This window comes from Aspergillus karnatakaensis (assembly GCF_047715665.1).
Source record: "Aspergillus karnatakaensis strain CBS 102800 unplaced genomic scaffold BJY04scaffold_49, whole genome shotgun sequence".
In the NCBI taxonomy this organism is placed as follows: domain Eukaryota; kingdom Fungi; phylum Ascomycota; class Eurotiomycetes; order Eurotiales; family Aspergillaceae; genus Aspergillus; species Aspergillus karnatakaensis.
Window position 1 is genome coordinate 168,262 of NW_027395761.1, and position 20,735 is coordinate 188,996.

The following is a 20,735-nucleotide window of genomic DNA, read 5'->3' on the forward strand; positions in this document are numbered from 1 at the left end:
CCACATCGTCCTGAATACTTTACGGACGGTATAGGTCGCCTCAGCCCCATCAGCCTGCCTTATACACATACGGTCTTTTCAGGTTACTGAATAAGATCGCATTCAACCCAATTATCACGAGCATATCCCGTTCTCTCGATTCCCGCAAACCCCCACCGAGCCATCCGCTCGAGATTATACCTAGCTAACCTCTGTAAAGAGTAAAAGAGTGTCTGATCACATATGGATCCCACAATCCAAGCCAGTATGCCACGTCCCCATCTGATCCTTACCCTGCACCTATCGACCTCAAACCCATCCTTGCGCTAAGAGACCACCTGGTCCTTTGCCCACTTCCCGGTGACCTCTCTGATTCTCTTCCCCCAAATGAAGACGGGTAGAGCGCAGAGTCCCAAAGCTGCCGTCAACCCGCCAAAGGTTCCAAAGGCACCATCGTAGCCGGAACGATCAACAAAGGGGACAGTTCCGTAACTTGTTCCGAAGGAAATGATACCCCGGAACGCGCAGATGATTACAAGGAGGGGCCCCGCGCGGGTCGGGTAACTGTCGAGTACATAAGTAATCGAGACGATGTTCACGCCAACAAAGCAAAAGTAGTAGGCAGCGAGGGACCAGACGAAGATAAACCAGTGATATTGCTCTGGGAACTCGCAGGCCTGCCCGTAGAGAACGGCGGTGAACGTGCCGATAACAATAGGCGTAATAATCGAGATAAGTCGGGTTTCGGGTTCGTAAACTCCCTTGTTGCGCTTGGCAAAGTATTTGATGATATAATCGTTTCCATGCCCGAATAGGGGGATACCAACAAGGGCCACGACGATCTGGCCACAGTTCACATAGCTTGCTGACTTGTTAGGCCAATCATATGGCGAAGCTACAAGGATATTTGCATAAGTAGTGCCGATGGCAATATTAGTACCTAGTGCAAGACCATTAAGCAAGAGTGCCCAGAAGACATTCGGGAAGAGCAGAAGCTCAAACGTTTGCTGCGAGACGTGAGTAAATAGATGCAGAGGGTAAGAGAGAATTGAGAACATGCACGGAAGACCTCCAGAACTTTCCACCAATCTGGCGGGCCAATCCAAAGGCGCAAATCCGATCTCCATGTTCGGGGAGCGTACTGGTCAAGGTCAAGGGGCGGTCGCTCTGTGCAGTGGGCGTCCTCTGCATCAGTCTTTTTGGCCGAGTCGGACTCCTGGAAGGAAGCGGCTAACCGCTCGTACTTTGTCTCGGGGACCAGAAAGATGGTCAAGACAAGCTGTACCCCGGCAAGCGCGGCTCCCAGGCCGTACCACCATTGTGGTGTAATCGCATCAGCAATATCGCCTGCAAAGAGGACCCAGACAGCCGACAGGCTAACTTGAATTGCTTGTTGGCCCATCAGGGCACGACTACGCTCATGCAAAAAGAATATTTCCTAGATGGCTTAGATCAGACATGGCGCGTGTAATAGCGATAGTTCGAGGGACGTACCTGCGTGATCATGGGAACGAGGGCCTCGCTCTGTCCGGCTGCCAATGCAACCACGTTTCGAGCCCACAGGTGCCAGGTGTAGTTTTCCTCAAAGGCGCAGAGGATTGTACCAGCAACGAGGATCACAGTTGATACAAGGAGCACAATTCTTCTCCCGATACCAATAGCCAGCGGCATACCAATCAAGCTGCCGATACCCCTAGTCGCGCATGTGAGCAGACAATTGAGTAGGGAATAGTTAGGTAGGGAGAGCTGACATGAAAAGAGTTGGATAAGTAATAAGGTGGGTGATGTCGTCTAGGCCTTTCCCAGCAGCCAGATAGGCTGGGGTGTAGAAGCCAAGCAACCCGCCAAAGCCGCTAACAAGGGCCAATCCAATGGTTGAAACTGAGACTGTCAGACGGGCAAGAAAGGATAGGAACGGGCATGAAGAGTACAGGTAGAAATAACAACGAGGACGACCCATTTCTGCCAGATGGGCATGTTCAGAGGATCTAGATACGGTCAGTCGATGGTTCATTGAGCATTTCACATTGGAGTGAGTGTCTCTCACCTTGAGGATCCGCGGTCGGGGTAGGAATATACACGATTGTGCCCTCAGTGAGCGGGACGGTGCCCATAGCCCTCGGCCTAGTGACCGTCGTGGTCCCCGTTTCCACATCCTCGACGTGGACCATCTCGTCCTTCTTCACTAGCTCAGCCATTGCACTCACAGATTTGCTCAGTTTGAGGGTTTTCGACCGATAATCCTGGTCTTGGGGGTGGGCACGATATATATACTAAAGTCCAGGCCGCCGAGTACATACCGAATCCTGGAGATCTGGAGGCGGTGGATACGGCGACTCCGTTATATCCAGTCGCCGAAGAAACGGGGTCGCTGAGGTTGGGGGGGAGGGGGGGCGGAGGCAAACCCCCACATCCCCAGGATTTCGCCAAGTTTTGGAGGGCCGGGGAATCGGGTGGGGTTGGCCGACCTCGGATATAGGACAGGAACAAAATCGGCGGTTCCTCTCCCCAGTAAGCGGGGTATCCGGGGCCAGTTTCTTGTTGGGGGACATGCGGAGAACGCACAGGGGGCAGTCTGGCACAGCCTCCGGGGTATGCCTCGATCACTTCTCACTCTACTCATGTTCCCTCCCACAGTTTCCAAGGGTTGGAGAGGACATTAGTGCAATTCAAGCAAAAGTACATTCAACTATACTACATAATCACATAACTATGTTAGGCAACAACCTAGTACTCCTTCACACCAGCCAATTTCAGAACCCTCTCCGTCACCTCCGGCTTCTCGAATGGCTCTTCTCGGTAAAGTGGACAGACTTCGCCGTTCCTCATAGGTTTCTCCGCCGCCGGTCGAATGTTACTGCATAGGTTAGAGATTAGAGGTTAGCGATGTTCCGCCTGATCTAGTAGTGATGGGGTAAAAGTGAAGTGAGCTTACCAGTGCGGCCAATGCGTAGTTCCGATGAAGTTCTCGAAACATTGTTTTTTCAAGTCCAGGGCCTGCTCGGTGGCGAACTTCCTAGGAGTCATGCAGATGTACTGCACATGCCGGATCTGGTTCCCTTCGGGCAAACACGCGTAGTGCATTGTCCTGGAATCCCACAGAACAAAATCCCCAGGCTCCATGTTTACTTTCATCAGCTCGCATCCCCTGTCAGTAAACCACTGCAGGTCCTTTTGGTGGAACAAGAATAAATCAACATATTTCAGCTCGGGAGCAGGGGCGTCCTCATGGGCATATGCCTCTCGCTTCTCCGCAAAGAATTCATCAAACAACTTGGCGGAACCCTTCATCAGCATCAATCCTCCATCCTCGGGACCATTAGGCGCAAAATTCAATAGACCCTGAACGGCTTGCATCCTGTAGTGTAGCGAATCAGTCAATGAATGAATAGGTTCCGGGTTTACTGTAGCAGCTGCGGCGCGCGCACTCACCCTTTGCGATTCGGGTCCTGGTCACAGTGGGGCCAGGGGCTCCAGTTGACGTCCTTGCGTCGAGGAAGCGAGATATTCATTCCATCGAACGAACAGATCAACTCTTTAGTTTCCCAGAGTTGCTCAAAGATTTCAATGACGCCAGGTTCCGTGCGGGCCTCCCAGGCCATTTTCTCTTGCGTTGCACCGTAAGCATGGTACATCCTACGAAGCCATGTCAAAATATATCTTTGATTAAAGTAGGGGTACGTACCGGCCCTTAAAGCTAACGGGCAGATGATCCGCAGTCCATGTGCTCTCGTTGGTTTCATCGAACCCCAAATCGAAGTTTTTAAGCCATTGGATTTGCTTGTCGCAGTAATATTGCGCCCGGGATGGCGAGATCACGGACTTGAGGACGACGCAGCCATTCTTATGGAACTCGTCACGCCAATCCCCGTAAGTGCGCCCGCTGAAATCCACCAAGTCCTTCAACGTCTGCGACTGGTTAGTCCCACGTGCGACTTCCTGGATCAAAGTTGCGGTGGCAGACATTATAATGACACTCGGTTGGTTGAGATGGGGAGAGCGATGTGGTAGGTGGTAGGTGGTGAGCAAGTCAATACTTGTAGGTGTGTTCGGGACGGTGTTTGCCGATGGGAATTAGAAAAACTCTTATAGACGTGCTCAGAGACTTTTAGTTTGTTGTTCTTTGTGGTTATCGCTACCTAGCATCTCACGGTTTACGCTCGTTTTGCGAGCGCTCGAAGGCACTCGGAACCCCCACAGTCGGGGGCCATCGCTCCGAGGTCACTACAGGATTGTCTGCACTAATCGTGAGATTCTTACCCCGGTCCCGACTCCCCATGGGTTTCGCCTCTTCGACTGGGTGACGCAGTGGGGGATCCTCGGCCCCCCACTCAACTCAAAAGGGGCAGCGATATAGATGATTCAATAGCGTTTCGCCTTACGCAACTGCTTCACAGAGAAGATCCTCATCCAGACACCATCAGACGTTCTACTATCCGCGGATTCCACACAAACATGCCTGATCTCAACCTCAACCTCAACCGCCCCGGCTCAATCGAGCGCACAATCGCCATAACCGAAATAACGCGGATCCTGCACAAATACTGCATTCTAGCACGGGAAGAAGCGCCCTTCAGCACCATGGCGGACCTCTTCGTTCCCGAAACCGGCCAATTTCAGCTCCCCGACGGGACAGCCGTGCCGCCCAGCCAGATGGACAGTGTTGTGAAGGGGACTCCGCCGTCGTTCATCCGCCACCATCTCACGAGCGTGGATATAGAATTTAACGGGGAAAGAAAGGCAAGGACGGAGACGTTGTTCTTTGCGGTGACACGGAGTGGAGGGTCGGAGGGCGGGTCCATTGATCATTCGGGGCACTGGGTGGATGAATTCGAGCAAGTGGGAGAGGGAAAGTGGTTGATCAGGAGCAGGAGGATTGTCGTGGAGACCTGGGATGTGAATGGCTGGTATGCCGGGACATATAGTCTTCAGGGCTCTGGTAGTACATGATAGAGAAAGGAATTGCTGATTGGAATTTCCCACTCCACGAGATATAATCGTTGTTACCTAGTTTAATCTATGCCCTGACTCTATCAACGCAGAGGCCACCGTAGAGGATTATACAGGCAAGTTGCGAAGAGCATCCATCATAGCGGCTGTGGAATCAAACCGAGCCTCAACCCTCCCCAAGGCCGTCTCAAAATCCTTCATGATCCGCCGCCTCGCCCGGAGCAAATTCTGAGTTCCTGACATTTCCATCTGCTGATCCGATCGCATGCGGCACCAGACTACCAGCGCTGCGTAAAACACTACCAAAGGGATCCAAATCGCAGACTGGCAAGTAGGATCTTCTTGTACACGGGTTCCCGGGGCAACCTCATAGTCGGGACCACGACGCTCGTCGGAACTGTCACATAGGTCGAGGATCGTCCAGGCGCATTCCATTGCAGCGTCACTCACCCGCATCTGATTGCTAGAGGACGAGACATCCAGTCAGCCTCGACGATAGACGGTGTGTTCGCAGACGCCGGATAGCCCGCAAGCTCTGGCAATGTCAGCGCACGAGGTCCAATTTCGAGCAGAATACGGCAGAAATGTGCCAAAGCTAGGACCTCTGGCGGCACAGCGCAGGGGTTTGTGCAGACAGATTGCTCTGGGCTTCGTGGGCCCTTTCCACTGGATTGTGCTCCCGGACCAGGGGGGCATGGAGAGTTGACTGATTGATGCCAGATTACGAGAGATAGCCTTAGGGACTCGGCCTGCTGGAGGTATTGGCGCGATGCGGAAACGGCGGGGCTGGGACGCTTGGTGGGTAGCAAGCAATGAGAGTTTGCGTACTATACTTTGTGTGAGGTGACTGTGGCTGAAGAAAGGAAACAGTAGCAATGGATAATCGGGAACTTACTGCGCATTGGCATGAGCATCGGAGTTTCTCCACGATCGGCCCATCGTTTCTCTAGATAACGGGCCGAGAAAGCGCAAGAGCAGCACTGTTTCAGAGAGAATACAAAGCAAGGCCAGCAGATGAATATCAGAGCCTACCTTCCCTTCAATGGGCTGACGGAGGTGTATAATCCGTTGGTAGACTGTCTGAAAATTCAGATCGGAGAGACCGTTCAATGGGAAGCATAACTCTGACGCGGTGATAGATGGCGGGGTATTCATGTGAATGGCTCGGAGTATGTCGACCAGGAAATAAAAAGAAGTTAGCCTAGCAATATCGTGAGAAAAATAAAACTCAAAAACTCTGTTCTCTATATAAGGTAAACTCCTCCTGAGTCGGAGTTGGCTGCGGCGTGCGCATTTGCAAGAGACCACTGCGTCTGTAGGGCTTCGGTCCTGAATTAGACAGTACTCTAAGATGATGTGCAAGGGACCTATATCTCACTAGCACAAAGTAACCGTTCAGCATTGTCACGGTATGCCAAATGGTCTTGTCCGATTGTAGAATCCCGAAAGTAACCAAGAGCACGCCCTGCAGCATTGGGTCAGCACACCACCTCTGAGTGGAATCAACTACAGAAAAGCGTACGGCGGCAAACCAGCTAGGGCTTCTCAAAGCCCTGTTGTCCAACTCCACCGCACCAACAAAGGTTCTGATGCTGGCACTGTAAAGGTTCGGAGAGCAACTGTGGTGATCACCCTGATCTGAGGATTTCCTGCCAAGAAGAGCCTTGCTGAACGCGAGGGCTGGAGGAACACCGGAGTTGGCGTATAGACCAAAGACATCTCCCTCCGACAGACGGGAGAGAAAGGGCATTTTGAAGAGGAAATTCTCATGAAAGGCCTGAGTCAAAGCACTTTGGAAATCCGCGGACGGGAGCTGGGGAAACCCGTCGAAAATAGATAAGGGATATGGGATGTGGCTTTTGCTTATGGTGAGTGGCTGCTCTGCCGGGGTTGGGGTATCCAGAGGGTCGTATGGCAGCAGTTGCTCCTGGGCTGACAATGTATATGATGTAAAGTCGCTGGAGGTGATCAAGTGGTAATAATCGGCCAGCGCAGCGTCCGACAGCCTCGGGTGATAGCGATCTCCAGCGCAAGGAGTAGGAGTATTTGGAAGCGACATGAGGCTGTTGATGGAATGGAGAGACGAAGAAGTCGCAGAAAGCGCGGTTGCAGTGGCCAACGATGGCTCCACGTGAGTGACTACCCCACGCTAGGACATTGTGGGGTAACTAGAGTCTCTCAAGGTTGACGTTTGCACGCTCCCCCTGCCCGCCGCTTCACTCCTCCCAGACATGGCAACCAGCTCCAACCCGACCCTGATATGCCCGTCCTGTGGCCGGACCTTTAGCCGCTAGGAGCATCGGGATCGACACGTCTTCTCCCATACGAATGTCAAACCATTCGAGTGCCACGTCTGTGGTCGCCGATTCGCTCGCCGCGATGTCTATCAGAGACATATGCGGCTCCAGCACTCCGAAGAAGCCCTCGTCGAGAATCACCGACGGACTCGCGTCGCGTGTGAGAGTTGCCACAACCGCAAGCTCAAATGTCGCCCTATCGGTTCTGCGTGCGAGCGCTGCGCGCGAGAAGGGACGGAATGCAGCTTTACCCGCGCAGCTTTGGCCGCCCCGAGTGATGGCCAACGTTCCGTATCATATCTCCCAGCAGTCACGATGGAGAGGATGACGCCGGAAATCAGTCCGAACCGGACGAGCATCTCAGCGGACCTTCAGCCGCAGGAAGACGACATTATGGCTGACCCGTCACCCGACCTTCCGGATCTGTTTATGCAGACTCATCTGTTCCTGGACCGGAGCTTCCTCGATCAACTAGTCTTTCCTTCCCAATCCGCCGCATATACGGTCATGAGCAATCCTCCGGATGTGTCCCTTGACAGGATTAGCGACGCATGTGCTCGCCTCCGGCGATATTGTATGCCAACCAATTCCTCTCGCGCGGAATCCTCCACCGCGGAGATCGAACATGGAGCGTTCATTCAGTCCTTGGGGAGTGTGAAACACCTTCGATTTGACCCTGATATTGTCGACATATTCCTGAATTTGTTTCATATCCACATGCTGCCCGTTTTTGAGTGCTTTGAGGAGTTGTTCGCAACCGACATCACCCCAGAGGATTTGGGGATCCCCATGGCGGGGACCGGGGGGCTGTATTGCTCTACACCAGGGGCAATAAGGATGGCAAAGGCCATGTTCAATTCTATACGTGTTAAACTGTTATCCAAGGTTATTTCGAATCCTCTCACATCTGGGTATCCGACTAACTCCCACGCATCGTGCAGGTTCATCATCAACCGTTGCCGCACAGTGACGACCGATTGCCTACACTTCAGTTGGTAAGACACCGTGGCAAGAATTTCGGAAGTTTAACCGGTGACGTATTATAGTATATGCTGCTTGAACTATTCGGTTACTTGAGTGGCGATGAACGTTTACTCGAAATAGGACAGGTATATCACTGGGAAATGATACAGGTACGTGCTCCCGTGTATTTTCTCGGGAGGCTTCCTTTAAGCCACTTATGCCCGTAGGTCGTCGATATGTATAATCTCTGGCAGCCTAGCGGTGCGGAGTGGGAAACGGAGCGCAAAAGGTGGGCTACCGTCTCGTGGATTTACCCCCGTTTTCTCATGATTCCCATAGAACGATCGAGGGAATATGCGTGCTCGAATGCTACCGCGTAGCAATGCTACAAGGCTCGGCAACGTTTAGTCTACCGCTGTCTAGCGTAGCGATTGCTCCCTCCTGGGAAGACATTAACGGAGATACTCTGCTTGCGGAGTTACAGTGGATGGTGTCCGGACCGCTTTCTGGCCCTGCTCCCCAGTCTCCAAACCTCAGATCGGCAACCTATACTTTGTGCGGCTTATCTCTTGCCCTCCCGTGGGCCGTCTCTGGTTTCAACTTTACCAGCAACTGCCCAACACCAGCCAACTGCCATCGAAGAGAGTTTCTGGAGTCAGCACTGAACAAATGGTCTTCGGTAGCCTACAATCATTGTACACTATCTACCCAAATGCTGTTCCACGTTATCTCACTGAATATCCATGTCAATCTCCGAGAAGCACAGGATATCGCATACCGGCACTCCGCAGAGAATGACAATGCCGCGCCACAATCCACCCGCAGGGCCACAGACGACCCTTCCTCCATCGATCACACAGTCCTTGCTGATGTCTTCCCATCAGAAGCGCATCGAATGAACGCCGCGTGGCACGCCATGCACGTTATGAAGCTCGCACAGGATAGCCCAAGAGACTTGGACGAGCCGCCGCAATTTGCTTACGGTGTGTTTTTCGCAGAATTGACGTTGTGGCTGCTGGATGGATATTGCTCTTCTTTACCGGCGGCGACATCGCCATTTGGAATTCCGCATGAGCCGGTAGTGCAGGCTATGGCGATCCTTTCCTCCTGCGCTAGTGTGTCAGTTGCGACTAAATTTCGCGGCATTCTTGGATCGTTGCCTCGTGCTTGTGGCAGGGAGGGGGGCTCCGGGGATATCGGCTGAGTATTAAAACATACCCATAGGAGACGGAAAAGCAATAACAACAGCTTACCCCCGAGGAGTCGAGGATGCTTTTCGCATTAGCAATCCTAAAACAAGAAATCTGTGCTACGTAGTCAAATGTTGCTGAAAGCGTATCCGCAATGAGGATCATGCGAGAATGCGAAAATTCAGACAGATAATGCAGCTCGATCGAAGACTATATATCTACAAAGCAAGTGATAACTGGACTATTCCTCCTTGTAGGACTTGACGCCCGCCAATCTTAGGATCTGGTCCGTCACAACAGGCTTCTCAAGCGGTTCATCCCTCTCCAGCGGATCCACCTCGCCGTTGATCTTTGCCTTCCCATGGCCCCAGATGTTACAGTGCGGCCAGTGCGTCGTGGCCTCGAACCGTCCAAACAGCTCCGCCTTGTATTTGAGATCTTCCTCCTTGGTCAGCGCCGCCGGCGTCATACAGATATACAACACGCTTCGGATCACATCGGTCTCGATGGGCGCCACGTGGTGGATGGTCCGCGAGTCCCACATCACCAGGTCGCCCGGGTCCGCTTTGATCTTAATCTCACGGCAACCCTTGGAGCGGAACTAGGCAATGTCCTCGGGCTGGAACATATAGAAATCGTAGTGTTTTGCGTCGACGGCGGTGCGGCCGCGCGGGGTGAAGGTGCGGAAGTACTCTTCGAAGAGAGCCGAGGACCCGACGGTTAATAGGAGGCCACCGTCCTTGGGGCCAGCGGGGGAGAGGTTCAGGAAGCCCTGGACGCAGGCAAGGCCGTGGCGCTCGGGGGCCTGGTCCACATGGGGCCAGGGGCGGAAATCATCGTCCTTGCGAGCTGGGAGGGTGACGTCGAAGGTATCGAACGAGGCGATCAATTCGGTTGTGCCCCAGAGCTGTTCGAATGGTTTGACGACGCCGGGCTCCCTATTGTTTGGAAGATTGTCAGTTCGCGAACCATGCTCTAGCGTGGCGATTATGGACGGGTATTTGGCGACTTACGTCCTGGCGTCCCACATGAACCTTTCATGGGCGGCGCAATACCCCAAGTACATATTCTTGAAGCTCACGGGAAGGTTCTCCTTTGTCCATGTGTCCTTGTTATTGATGTCGAATCCGTTGTCGAAAGATCCGAGCCAGTCCAGGGCCTTTTTGTAGTAGTAGTTCGTGGCCTTGTCGGGCGAAACGGCGCTCTTGAAGACGTAGTAACCCTGCTTGAAGAAGTCGTCCCTCCAGTCGCCATATTGGGCGTTGGCATTCAGCGTGGGAAGGGCGAGAGTCTCTGTCTGCGTTGCCGTCATGGTTGGGTGGTATACAGGACGTTTGTTCTCGCAATGAAAAGGGTATTCAGCCTCGTCAATTATGGCCTCCATCTCAACCCCAGACACATTCTTGCTGATTTAATACTGACCTGGGCGATCCTTTTCCACCTGCAGGTACTTCCGACCGAGCTTGCCATGCCCGCCGCCTCTCGGCCCCCGCATTCTGACATGTGGGGATCCAATTCGGGCCCAGGAAGACTGCTCGGAGCACTACCAATGAATAACGGGAACTTATATAACGAGCGTGGCAAAACGTGCTCACCAACGCTACAGCCTACGGTGTATTATTGCAGGAAAATAAACAGTCGAAACCATGCCCCCTCAGGTCCAAGTCGGCCTTGTCCCAATTAGCAAGCCCACGATCGGCAAGAACAACTATCAAGGATTCAACCCGCGGAGCGAGATTCTCCCAGCCGGCTGGAATGGGTATGATTCTCGGGCGCTGGATGCCGATCTGCTCGTCGAGCACGATGTGGGCATCAAGGTGCGTGACGGGTGCACGTTATACTGCGACATCTACCGCCCCCCGACATCTGGGCCGAACGAACGCATCCCCGCCATCGTCGCGTGGAGCCCCTTTGGGAAGAAATTTAACGGAGTCTCCATGCTCAAGATGCTTCCTTGGGGGATTGGCATCCCGAAAGGGACCCTGTCCGGGCTCGAGCGATTCGAGGGGCCGGACCCTGCGGAATACTGCCCGCAGGGATACGCGGTTGTTAACGTCGACGCAAGAGGATCCGGCGACTCCGAAGGCCATGTTGTAATCATGGGGTCACAGGAGGCCGAAGACGGATACGATCTGATCGAGGCCCTGGCCAAGATGGACTGGTGTTCCGGGAGCATTGGGCTCGCTGAAAATTCGCATTTGCGCATTGTACAATGGTTTATTGCGGCCTTACGCCCGCCCTCCCTTAAGGCCATTGCTCCCTGGGAAGCGGCCGGTGATCTCTACCGTGAGCAATTCGTGCGGGGTGGAGTCTGGGATAGCGGCTTGTTTGACTTTATCACGGCGCATATCATCCAGGGCAACAATGGGCTTGAATCCTTTGCAGAGATGTACCGCCGCAGTCCACTCCAGAACAGCTTTTGGGCGGACAAGCGCGCCAATATCAAGAACATCAACATTCCCACGTATGTGGTTGCCTCCTACTCGACCTTTGTGCACACCCAGGGGTCCATTCGGGGTTGGCTGGAGGTCGATACACCACACAAGTGGCTACGTTGGGATCCTCATCAAGAATGGTTCGATCTCTGGGCCGACAAGGTGTCTCGCGATGAGCTTGGTGCCTTTTTCGACAAGTTTCTCAAAGGCAAGGACAACGGATTCGAAACGACACCCAGGGTCCGTATGGCTCTGCTCCGATACGGCGATCGAGATCCCATCTATCCAATTGTCGAGGACGACTACCCAATTCCGCGCACACAATACACTCCCTTTTACCTAGGCCCGTCAGAGTCGCTATCCCTTGAACCTCCGACCAGCGCTGGTCAGGCGACCTACTTTGCCGAGCTATCAAAATCAGGGATAGAACGGGTCAAGTTTCAACACACCTTTGCCGAGCGGACAGTGCTTGCGGGACTCCCCAAGGCAGTCCTGTATATGATCACACCGGACGCAGATGATATGAACATTTATGTGCTGCTTCGCAAGTTGGACAAGACGGGCAAACCGCTTCTGAACCTCAATATCCCGTGGAAGAATGCACCGATCGACTCCTTTGACGAACTCGATCCGAAGGATCACCACAATCTAATCTTCTATTTCGGACCTTGGGCGTCCTCAAGGCGTCCCACCGCCGGGTCGATGAAAGCAAGTCGATGCACCCTCAATACCCCTTCCACCCGCACGACCGGGAAGAAAAGCTCGCTAAGAATGAAGTGGTCGAACTACAGATCAGGCTCTGGGCCATGGGGGTGGAATATGAGGCTGGGGAGAGTATCAGTGTCGAAGTGCAGGGCCAATACCCGTTGTTCAAGAACTACACAGAGGATGAGAAACTGAATCCGCGGGGGGGGAGAGGAAGTGTCGGCCACCATGTTGTCCACTTTGGAGCGGATTATCCTAGCCATGTCATTTTACCAGTTGTTTAGATACTTTTTGGGTATGATACAAACCAGACATCGAGTTAGTTCTGTTTCAGGTTCAGGATTGTCTTCCGTAGGAAATACCGTATGCTTTCTCTGCTGCTGCGAGCGCAAGGTTCAGCCCGTTCGACCACACAGCCAGGGGCATCTTCTCATCATGCCCACGTCCCTGGTAGGTTCCTAGTTAGTCCGACTGTTTGAACATAACCCGCCTTCCCTCGCCGCCGTCCCTCCGCATCGGCCACCCCCATCCTTCCTCTCGGTGCCACCCCATCTCGGCCGCTGAACACACGTGCCAACGCCAACGCCAACGCGATTACGAGTCGGGTATTATCGTTTTGCGGCCACGACGAGGACCCTTGGCTGAGGCCGCCTCCGTGGAGAAAGACAAGTGTGGGAAAGCAGTGTCTGGGGAGAATGACGGGCGGATTGGGTGGGAACTAATACATTGAGCGACAGGCCCTGCGTCTTGGATTGTGGCTGCGGGGTTCGTGGGAGATGGTGCTGGATCAGGTCGAACTCGGCCTCGCAGGCGTCCGAGCCAGGGACGGTTGGACTGGATGGAGTCCGATCAGTACTGTTGAGGCCTGTACAGATATTGTGTCTAGCAGAACGGACCCGTATTTGGTTGCGTCCAGTACCTGGACTGAGGCTCGAGCAGGTTTGATGAGGGTTGGTGGAGCAAACTGATGCTGCAGAGCAGCATATTGTATCCCCAGAAATCTGATCACATTGTTGGAGGTTGTGCCTTGGATTCGCCCGATGGTGGGATGTTGCAGCAAAGTCATTCTTGTTTTCAAATAGTAATAATCAAAGGGTTCATGTTTCATTTCCTAGCGTTACTGATGATCGATGTCTCTTATACAGGCCTACGTGGCGGGGATCCGCGACCAACGACCGCCCCCCCCCCACTTGTTACCGATAGGTACCTGCTGTCCATTTTACCCCTACAGTCCTGCCCCCTGGGCCAGCGCCTTCATGTCTGTGCGCCACGTTTCAAAATACGGTCGTGCTGCGTCCGCGAGCACTTCTGCGGTAGGATCCTGCATGGAGCGGAAGTATTCATCGTCGTAGGCTGCAGCCGCCGGATCTGGAGCATGCAGACGCAGCTTGTTTGCGGTAGTGGTGGGGTCGACAAAGGTCTGGAATACTTTGCGCCGCGCGTCCGAGTAGACCGTGAGCAACTCATCGGACTTGCCCTCCTGGAGAATCATGATCAGGGCCTCGGCGAGTGCGTCTCCGTCCAAGAGACCCGTGTTGAGCCCCATCGCGCCGTACGGCTAGAATGGGGATTTTCTGATTAGCTGGTTGGTGCAGGGACAGGGAGAGAGAATGATAAGAGCTTACATTGTTCAGGTGCGCCGCATCGCCGGCCAGGACACATCTGCCCTTGCGCATGGTCGGCACAAGCCGCTGGTGGATGCGGTAGACCGATCGTGCGCGAATGGTTGCAGCGAGCGGTCGCGGCCCAGCAACGACCTCCTCGTAGAACCCCAGGATCACTTCATCCCGGCTGAGCTCGTCGTCGCTGCGTGTGTCCTCCGGTGGCACCGCGATCGTGCATCTCCACAGACTCCGCTCGCCGAGCACCGGCGGCGTCAGAGGGGTCATGATGGTGTAGTTTTTCAGTCCGATAATGTAGACCGTGTGATAGATCGGGTCCACGTCATTCAAGAGCTCGACATCGGTGGAGATCAGCCGTTCCGGCCATGTGTGTCCCAGGCAGGGCGTCGCGAGGATCTTGCGCACCGCAGACTTGTCCCCATCTGCGCCAACGAGATACGAGCCAATGATGGTCGAGTCGCTCGTGCCGTTCAATGATACCGTGACGCTGTTGCTACTTTGCTCGATGCTGGTAACCTCACTGTTGTAGTCAACCGTGACCTTCCCGGTGGCGAGCGCCTCGCGAAGCAGAAGCTTGGTCAACTCTGACTGCCGCAGATTCAACAGACCCGAGGGGCACGCGCGGACTTCGTCCCCCGGAGCACAAAGGGGCTGTTTGGCAATCATCCTGCCGAGAGACTTTCCTCCACTGCTATTCGGAACCGGCGGGGTTCGCCAGCAGAGCCCGGCAGTCACAAAGCCCTCGGATCGCACCAGATCGTAGAGTCCACTCTCTTGGAGAACGGTCTGCGTTGCACCGTAATAGCCGACCGCACGAGGGGTGTATGGGAGGTCGGACTCTTTCTCAAAGACGCGCACGAGGATCCCCGCCCTCCCCAGCCGGTATGCGACGAAGCAGCCCACGGGCCCAGCGCCCGCGATCAGGACCGGGAGGGTTGTATCAGGCATGATGTTGATTTGGTGGAAGAAGCTACACCGGTCTCGTGGATGCCCTATATGTTTATTGCGTTGAGCTGTCTGTTGAGCTAGAGCGTCCAATCGTAGGCGTGAGCATCAAGTATGCCGAGTCCCTCAACCCCAATGTTCTCGTAATTGCTCACCATATCCATATAGTTACCGCACCGGGCCAGCCGGCTTCATGACCTCCCAAGAACTTCGCGAGGCAGGGTGTACAGCGAACAACGGCTTTCTCGACCAGCGAGTCGCCCTGCAATGGGTGAAAAACAACATTGCCGGGTTTAGCGGGGACCCCGAAAATGTAACCCTGGTGGGACACAGTGCGGGCGGTGGGATTTTCGAGTTTCGTTTCGAGTCGTGCGCAGATACTGACCTCAGCCATCTTCACTTGCCAACTACAGCATCGGCGACATACCACCTCTCCAGCAATGATCCTCTCTTCAAGCGCATTGTGTGCCTGAGCGGGCAGTTTCTTGCCGTAAGACCGCTGCCGTCTGCCGTTCATGAGCATTTCTATACTCGCGCCCTCGAGATCCTGGGCCTGGACAAGGTCCCGTCTCAGGAAAGGGTCACCCGCATCCAGAACCTCGACGCGGACGATCTCCGTCGGATATCTGGATTTCCTAGCCGGCCTATTCTAGATGGTGATGTCTGCCACCTCGTCCCGAGTTACAAGCGGATCGAAAATATGATGCCGGAAGAGCTCCACCGAGGGTGGTGTGCCGATCTTCTAATCGGGGGATGTATGTTCGACGTAAGGACCTTTCCCACCCAGATTCACTCAATAGCAATAATAATACATACATGCCTCTGCAGGGATCCATCCTGGCAGACGCCCTGACGCACCGCCAACCCAACCTCGCGGTATCATTTCCCACGCACCTCCGCGCCACCCTACCCGATTGCACCGAGGACGTCCTCACCACACTACTATCTGAATACCGCATCACCGACACAGCCACAGACGAACAAGCCCTCGAAGGCGTCCTGCACCTCGCAAACCACATCCTCTTCCACGCTCCCCCGCTCGCGATCGCGCGAGCGTGGCAAACCACTCCGTCCGCCGGCGCCGCATACGTCTACCGGTTCAACCAGCCCAATCCATGGCCTGGTCGGTGGGAGGGCCAGGCTGCCCATATCACCGATTTAACTCTGCTCCTGCAGAACTACAATGAGGTTCTCCCCTCGCGCTGCAGAGCGGTTGGGCGGGAGTATGCGGAGAAGTTACTGGCGTTCGTGGCTGGGGAGACACCGTGGCCAGAATTCGACGCAGCTCGGGGCGAGTCTGGGGGCAATGTTCATGTATTCGGGGATATGAAGGGAGATGCTAGGCTGAACGTATTTGGGATGCTCGAGGACATTGGAATGGATCGGGTGGTGGGCGTGTTGGAGAGTTATATTGCCGGGGGCGATTGAGTTCGTACAAGCGAGCGGAGGGCAGGAGAATGCATTAACTTAGATCAGGACATGCTCATTGTTAAATAGAGGTATTATTTCGTGACGTGCGGTTCCGCCACGTTAGGCCCTTGCACAGTGGAGGCGTACAACTCCAGCCTGAGCAACCAGGCTGCTCCGGCGCTACATCATATCCATGACCAGCGGGCTATCGACATACGACATCCAGTTCCAGAGGTCTTCAACATTGAACGTCTCAGCCAGGAACGCCTCGTCGAGATCAATTGGCACATCATTGCTATTTGAACCGGGTAACCCATCGAGAAACGCAGTCACACCGCGGTCCAGAGACCCGTCCTGCGGCTGCGGCCCAGAGCCACCGGGAGGCCAGTTGATGGCCACATCGGGTCCGGGATGTGAAAAGGAGCGGTCCCGGCCAGCAGCAGCATTCTGCAACGTTCTGTCTTCTCCGGTGACGTGCCATGTAAACGGCGTCGTGGGGCCATCCGGTGGCAGTGTCGCGGGCTGACCATCGATCGGGTTCGTGGCCGGTACCAGCTGAGAAATCCCCCGCTCCTGGAAATTCCACTGGGGCGTCGCGCCATTGGGTGCCTCCGCGGAGATGTTGCTGTCCAAGCGTGCTTGCACCTGCGTGTATATCATCCCCAGTCCAGCAAGGAAGCGATGATCAATCTTGCACTGCGCATACCGTGTGCTCGAGTAGGCCAGGCACGTGCGCAAGAGATGGAGGTCCATCGTCTGGAGCCTGCAGTCCGGGTGTTTCATCAAGTAGATTGCGAGCGCGATACAGGCGAGGACGGCAGTTCCGGTCGGGATCAGACACGTATCCAGGCCGCGGTCCTGCAACTCGATGCTCAACTTGGCGATTGCGCGCGCGCTCTCGACGCAGACGAGCCCGCCGTTGGAGAGCCGGAAGCGCGTGGCGTCTTCGACCGACATGCAATGCTTCATGACCTCTGCTTCCATCTTCCATTTCGGGGCGATGAGCGCCGCGCGGTGCAGGGCGATCATTGCGCCGTGATATTCGATCGAGAGGAACGCGACGATGTGGAATTGCTCCTGGGAGCAGATGATGCTATTCTCCGGCCTGAACTCGGCTGGGATCTGGTTGACCCAGGACAAGAGGCCGCGGTCCAGCTCGGCGGTGTCGAGCAGGATTTGGCGTACGCTGCGCGTCGATAGAGGGTGGCTGTACGGATACAAGTGATGGCTTATCCGGCCTTGGTACATTGCGAGGCTAAGGTGCCACCCTTTAATAGGTCCGGAGCGGCCATGTGGTGATCGGGGATCAAAACCGGCCAGCCAATTGCTAAATGCATGACGCGTTCAAGACAGCAGCATGTCGCTCAGATACGGCTATGGACGTCTTGGGTCATCGACAATTCCCGGAGTATGCACCCACAGTATCCCTTTCATCCGCACACACGCCAGGACAAAGTCAAGCCGGGCGACATTGTCCGCCTCGAAATCGGCATCTTCGCTATGGGTGTTGACTTTCAGGCTGGGGAGGCGTTAAGCCTTCGTGTACGTGCTAACTTTGATCTATATTGTGAATGCGTGACAACTGATGCCCGACAGGTTTCTGGTCAATTCCCTAGTATTGCCGAGTATAGGACGTGGTCCAAGCCCCGCCCTGAGCATGAGCTGAACAAAGGCAATCATTTCATCCACTGTGGGCCAGATTATCCTAGCTCCCTGATTCTACCGTTTATATAGATAGCGCTGTATTTTTTTAACTTTTTTATTTCTTCAAGATAGGGGCTAGCAATATGATAATCTCAAAAAGTATTACACTGGCCGGTACACTCTGCACGTAATAACTACGCAGGTTCACCCGCGAAGCGCAGACGACGGCAGGCGTTTCAGGCTGATACGGATGGTTCTCTTGAGAGGAGTCGATACATTGAACGCATACTGATAATCCAACGGCTAGAAATTGGAGATGGGAAACATAGGGTTGCTCATACTCACATGCTCAGTCCAGATGCTGCCTATACCACCACCCGTCAGCTAGAAGCCCTATACAGATACTCCAATGCCTTGGACTGATCCTGGCCGGCTGCGCGCCGAAAAATCCCTTCCCGACTTTCTAGAAGCCGTCTGGACAGTTCGCGCTGATCCACAACCTCAGCCACCCCCTTATCCAAAACCTCCACATCAACCAACCTGCCACCCTCTTTTTTGACTACACCATTAATAATCACCATTTCCACATCACCAACATTCGCATGCAGCATCACAGCAGCGAGCGGATTCTCCTCGGCCGCACAAAGCATATTCGGCGCCATCGCGTCAAACACAACCAGATCCGCGAGCATCCCGACACGAATTGCCCCAACCTCCCCCTCCATCCCAATCGCCTTCGCGCCCTGGATTGTACCAAGGTTGAAGGCTTCTTCGAGTTTAATCTTTACAGATGGATACCCCCCCGCTTCCAGGGTCGCGACATTCTCCAACCCTCGCGCATGCTGAATCCCAAGCCGCAACTGGGTGAGGATATCGCTGGAGTTACTCGCGTGACAGTCTATACCCACCGAAGCGTTTCGTTTTATATCATCCCGGAAGCCGACGATCTCGCCGAGGCCCATCTGGAGTTCGGTCTCTGGGGTTGCTGAGATGTGAGCGTTGGCTTCGAGGAGGAGTTCTGCGTCCGAGGGTGTGAGGCCGTTGCCGTGGGAGAAGATAATGGGTGGTTGTGATTGGTTGAGGAGGCCGTATTCATGGAGGAGGTTGATGGAGTCTGTGAATTTTAGCCCGATGCTGTGAGCTGTGATGATCCAACGGAGGCCTATGGTCTTCTACTAACTCTTCATGAAATGCGCACAGAAATGCGTCGTGATAAGGCGCAGACCTAGCGACTGGGCTTTCGCCCAGAGATTCTCCACCGTCTCGCGTGGGAGCTTGAAGTCGTCGAATCCTAGACCGAGCATGACTCTTCCATTTCCAAACGGGGCTCCCGCGGCGAGATGTTCGAGAGTTGAGTACCACCAGTCTGGCAGGAGGTTATTGTCGACCTCAAATTCGGAAGATGACCAGCTCTTGATGCGCCAGACAGGGGTATAGCAGAATAGCGAGCGGAGGCCGGAGGAGGCCGTCGCGCGGATTGCTTCAGTCGCTGATTTTTTTTAGGGCATAGTATCAGTGATGATGACTTCTAAGTGGTAACTGTGGATGCGGATAACATACCGTGCTCTGGGGAGTATGTCATGTGTGCGTGGTCAACGACCGTCGTGACGCCGCTATAGATGCTCTCACGACACCCTGCTAGCTGGCCCCAGAAGATGTCGTCTGGGGTATAATTGAAGGATTGCATGTTCCCTACAAGGATTTCAGAAGATGGCTTCGGTCAATGAGATCAAGAGCCCTATTACCCGCAACCATGTAATCCATGAACTTGATATCTCCGAACCTGCCTTTCAGCTGGAAAAACACGTCGCATCAGCACAGCATAAGCCAGAATTGGGTAAGGTACATACCTGAGTCTGCCACAGATGGTGGTGCGTATCGATAAAGCCGGGGGATATGATTTTACCCGGACAGTTCACCGTCCGCCCGTCAGCACCATCACCGTCAGGCAGGGTCAGTCCCTGTCCAATGGCCTTGATTCTGTTGCCGACAACCAGAACATCGTGATCTCGCAATGCCACGACATGTCCGTCATCGTCGTGCGTCAATACCGTACCGTGCTGCAAAAGGAGAGCTGCCATGATTGTGATTGAGACGCAGGATGAGGACTCTGGGTGTCAAGTACATAAGACTCACAGTCATCCTCATTTTTATAGCCAGAAGCCAGCCCTCCAACAGGCGGCATTTGTCAGAATTTATCATCCTTCGAGTCGAGACTGGATCCGGAGTTAAGGGAGCTTCCTTCTGGGCAGCGGCTCGGACAATCCTAATGAAGTAAGAGTATACGACATTTGAACCAAACGGGTTGTTTTCTGCCTCATCGCTGTCCCTTTACTGGCATTGGGTCCGTCAACGTGTTTTCTCCAGGTTCCTGGGGTCGGCCTTGTAGGTGAATCTATAATAATAAAAACGACGACCGCTCTTCTTCTTACCGTGACCAGGTGTTGTTGCTCTGTGAGGGTAAGCAAGGTAGGTTAGGTAACTTGCTCGTCCTCTAGCATATATCTCGGCCCTATGCTCACGGTGCGAGTCCATATAATTCCACGAAAACCGGTTAAATGCATTAGCAATCTGACATGCATCCATGCCCCTCTC

At 54.2% G+C, this 20,735-nt stretch overlaps 10 protein-coding genes across 10 annotated transcripts; 4 read left to right on the top strand and 6 right to left on the bottom strand.

Moving 5' to 3' along the window:
* Positions 1–305: 305 nt before the first annotated feature.
* BJY04DRAFT_229999 (major facilitator superfamily domain-containing protein) lies at positions 306–2,187 on the bottom strand (the record flags this gene model as incomplete). The annotated part of the gene is made up of 6 exons (XM_073719182.1): positions 2,027–2,187; positions 1,911–1,967; positions 1,731–1,860; positions 1,474–1,672; positions 1,049–1,417; positions 306–986 (listed from the first exon to the last, which is right to left on the bottom strand). The coding sequence occupies exons 1-6, from the start codon at positions 2,175–2,177 to the stop codon at positions 306–308; spliced, it is 1,587 nt and encodes a 528-aa protein (XP_073567915.1). The 5' UTR covers positions 2,178–2,187.
* A 519-nt stretch (positions 2,188–2,706) lies between these two features.
* BJY04DRAFT_230001 (uncharacterized protein) lies at positions 2,707–4,095 on the bottom strand (the record flags this gene model as incomplete). The annotated part of the gene is made up of 4 exons (XM_073719183.1): positions 3,665–4,095; positions 3,412–3,615; positions 2,915–3,337; positions 2,707–2,836 (listed from the first exon to the last, which is right to left on the bottom strand). Exons 1-4 carry the CDS (start codon positions 3,943–3,945, stop codon positions 2,707–2,709), a joined length of 1,038 nt encoding a protein of 345 aa, XP_073567916.1. The 5' UTR covers positions 3,946–4,095.
* A 3,230-nt stretch (positions 4,096–7,325) lies between these two features.
* Positions 7,326–9,393, top strand: BJY04DRAFT_221461 (Zn(II)2Cys6 transcription factor domain-containing protein; the record flags this gene model as incomplete). The annotated part of the gene is made up of 5 exons (XM_073717125.1): positions 7,326–8,111; positions 8,168–8,221; positions 8,273–8,359; positions 8,417–8,478; positions 8,529–9,393. The coding sequence occupies 5 exons, from the start codon at positions 7,326–7,328 to the stop codon at positions 9,391–9,393; spliced, it is 1,854 nt and encodes a 617-aa protein (XP_073567917.1).
* A 227-nt stretch (positions 9,394–9,620) lies between these two features.
* Positions 9,621–10,691, bottom strand: BJY04DRAFT_230003 (uncharacterized protein; the record flags this gene model as incomplete). Its single annotated transcript, XM_073719184.1, has 3 exons — positions 9,621–9,980; positions 10,035–10,317; positions 10,393–10,691. 3 exons carry the CDS (start codon positions 10,689–10,691, stop codon positions 9,621–9,623), a joined length of 942 nt encoding a protein of 313 aa, XP_073567918.1.
* A 334-nt stretch (positions 10,692–11,025) lies between these two features.
* Positions 11,026–12,803, top strand: BJY04DRAFT_230004 (alpha/beta-hydrolase; the record flags this gene model as incomplete). The annotated part of the gene is made up of 2 exons (XM_073719185.1): positions 11,026–12,488; positions 12,524–12,803. 2 exons carry the CDS (start codon positions 11,026–11,028, stop codon positions 12,801–12,803), a joined length of 1,743 nt encoding a protein of 580 aa, XP_073567919.1.
* Positions 12,804–13,744: 941 nt separating this feature from the next.
* On the bottom strand, positions 13,745–15,089 carry BJY04DRAFT_209495 (FAD-dependent oxidoreductase; the record flags this gene model as incomplete). The annotated part of the gene is made up of 2 exons (XM_073714135.1): positions 13,745–14,077; positions 14,145–15,089. 2 exons carry the CDS (start codon positions 15,087–15,089, stop codon positions 13,745–13,747), a joined length of 1,278 nt encoding a protein of 425 aa, XP_073567920.1.
* A 190-nt stretch (positions 15,090–15,279) lies between these two features.
* On the top strand, positions 15,280–16,514 carry BJY04DRAFT_221465 (Alpha/Beta hydrolase protein; the record flags this gene model as incomplete). Its single annotated transcript, XM_073717126.1, has 2 exons — positions 15,280–15,852; positions 15,915–16,514. The coding sequence occupies 2 exons, from the start codon at positions 15,280–15,282 to the stop codon at positions 16,512–16,514; spliced, it is 1,173 nt and encodes a 390-aa protein (XP_073567921.1).
* Positions 16,515–16,676: 162 nt separating this feature from the next.
* Positions 16,677–17,744, bottom strand: BJY04DRAFT_221466 (fungal specific transcription factor domain-containing protein; the record flags this gene model as incomplete). The annotated part of the gene is made up of 1 exon (XM_073717127.1): positions 16,677–17,744. One exon carries the CDS (start codon positions 17,742–17,744, stop codon positions 16,677–16,679), a length of 1,068 nt encoding a protein of 355 aa, XP_073567922.1.
* A 162-nt stretch (positions 17,745–17,906) lies between these two features.
* BJY04DRAFT_221467 (uncharacterized protein) lies at positions 17,907–18,230 on the top strand (the record flags this gene model as incomplete). The annotated part of the gene is made up of 2 exons (XM_073717128.1): positions 17,907–18,038; positions 18,093–18,230. 2 exons carry the CDS (start codon positions 17,907–17,909, stop codon positions 18,228–18,230), a joined length of 270 nt encoding a protein of 89 aa, XP_073567923.1.
* A 290-nt stretch (positions 18,231–18,520) lies between these two features.
* On the bottom strand, positions 18,521–20,317 carry BJY04DRAFT_230006 (Metallo-dependent hydrolase; the record flags this gene model as incomplete). Its single annotated transcript, XM_073719186.1, has 5 exons — positions 19,991–20,317; positions 19,886–19,934; positions 19,701–19,832; positions 19,321–19,629; positions 18,521–19,254 (listed from the first exon to the last, which is right to left on the bottom strand). The coding sequence occupies exons 1-5, from the start codon at positions 20,219–20,221 to the stop codon at positions 18,521–18,523; spliced, it is 1,455 nt and encodes a 484-aa protein (XP_073567924.1). The 5' UTR covers positions 20,222–20,317.
* Positions 20,318–20,735: the final 418 nt, after the last annotated feature.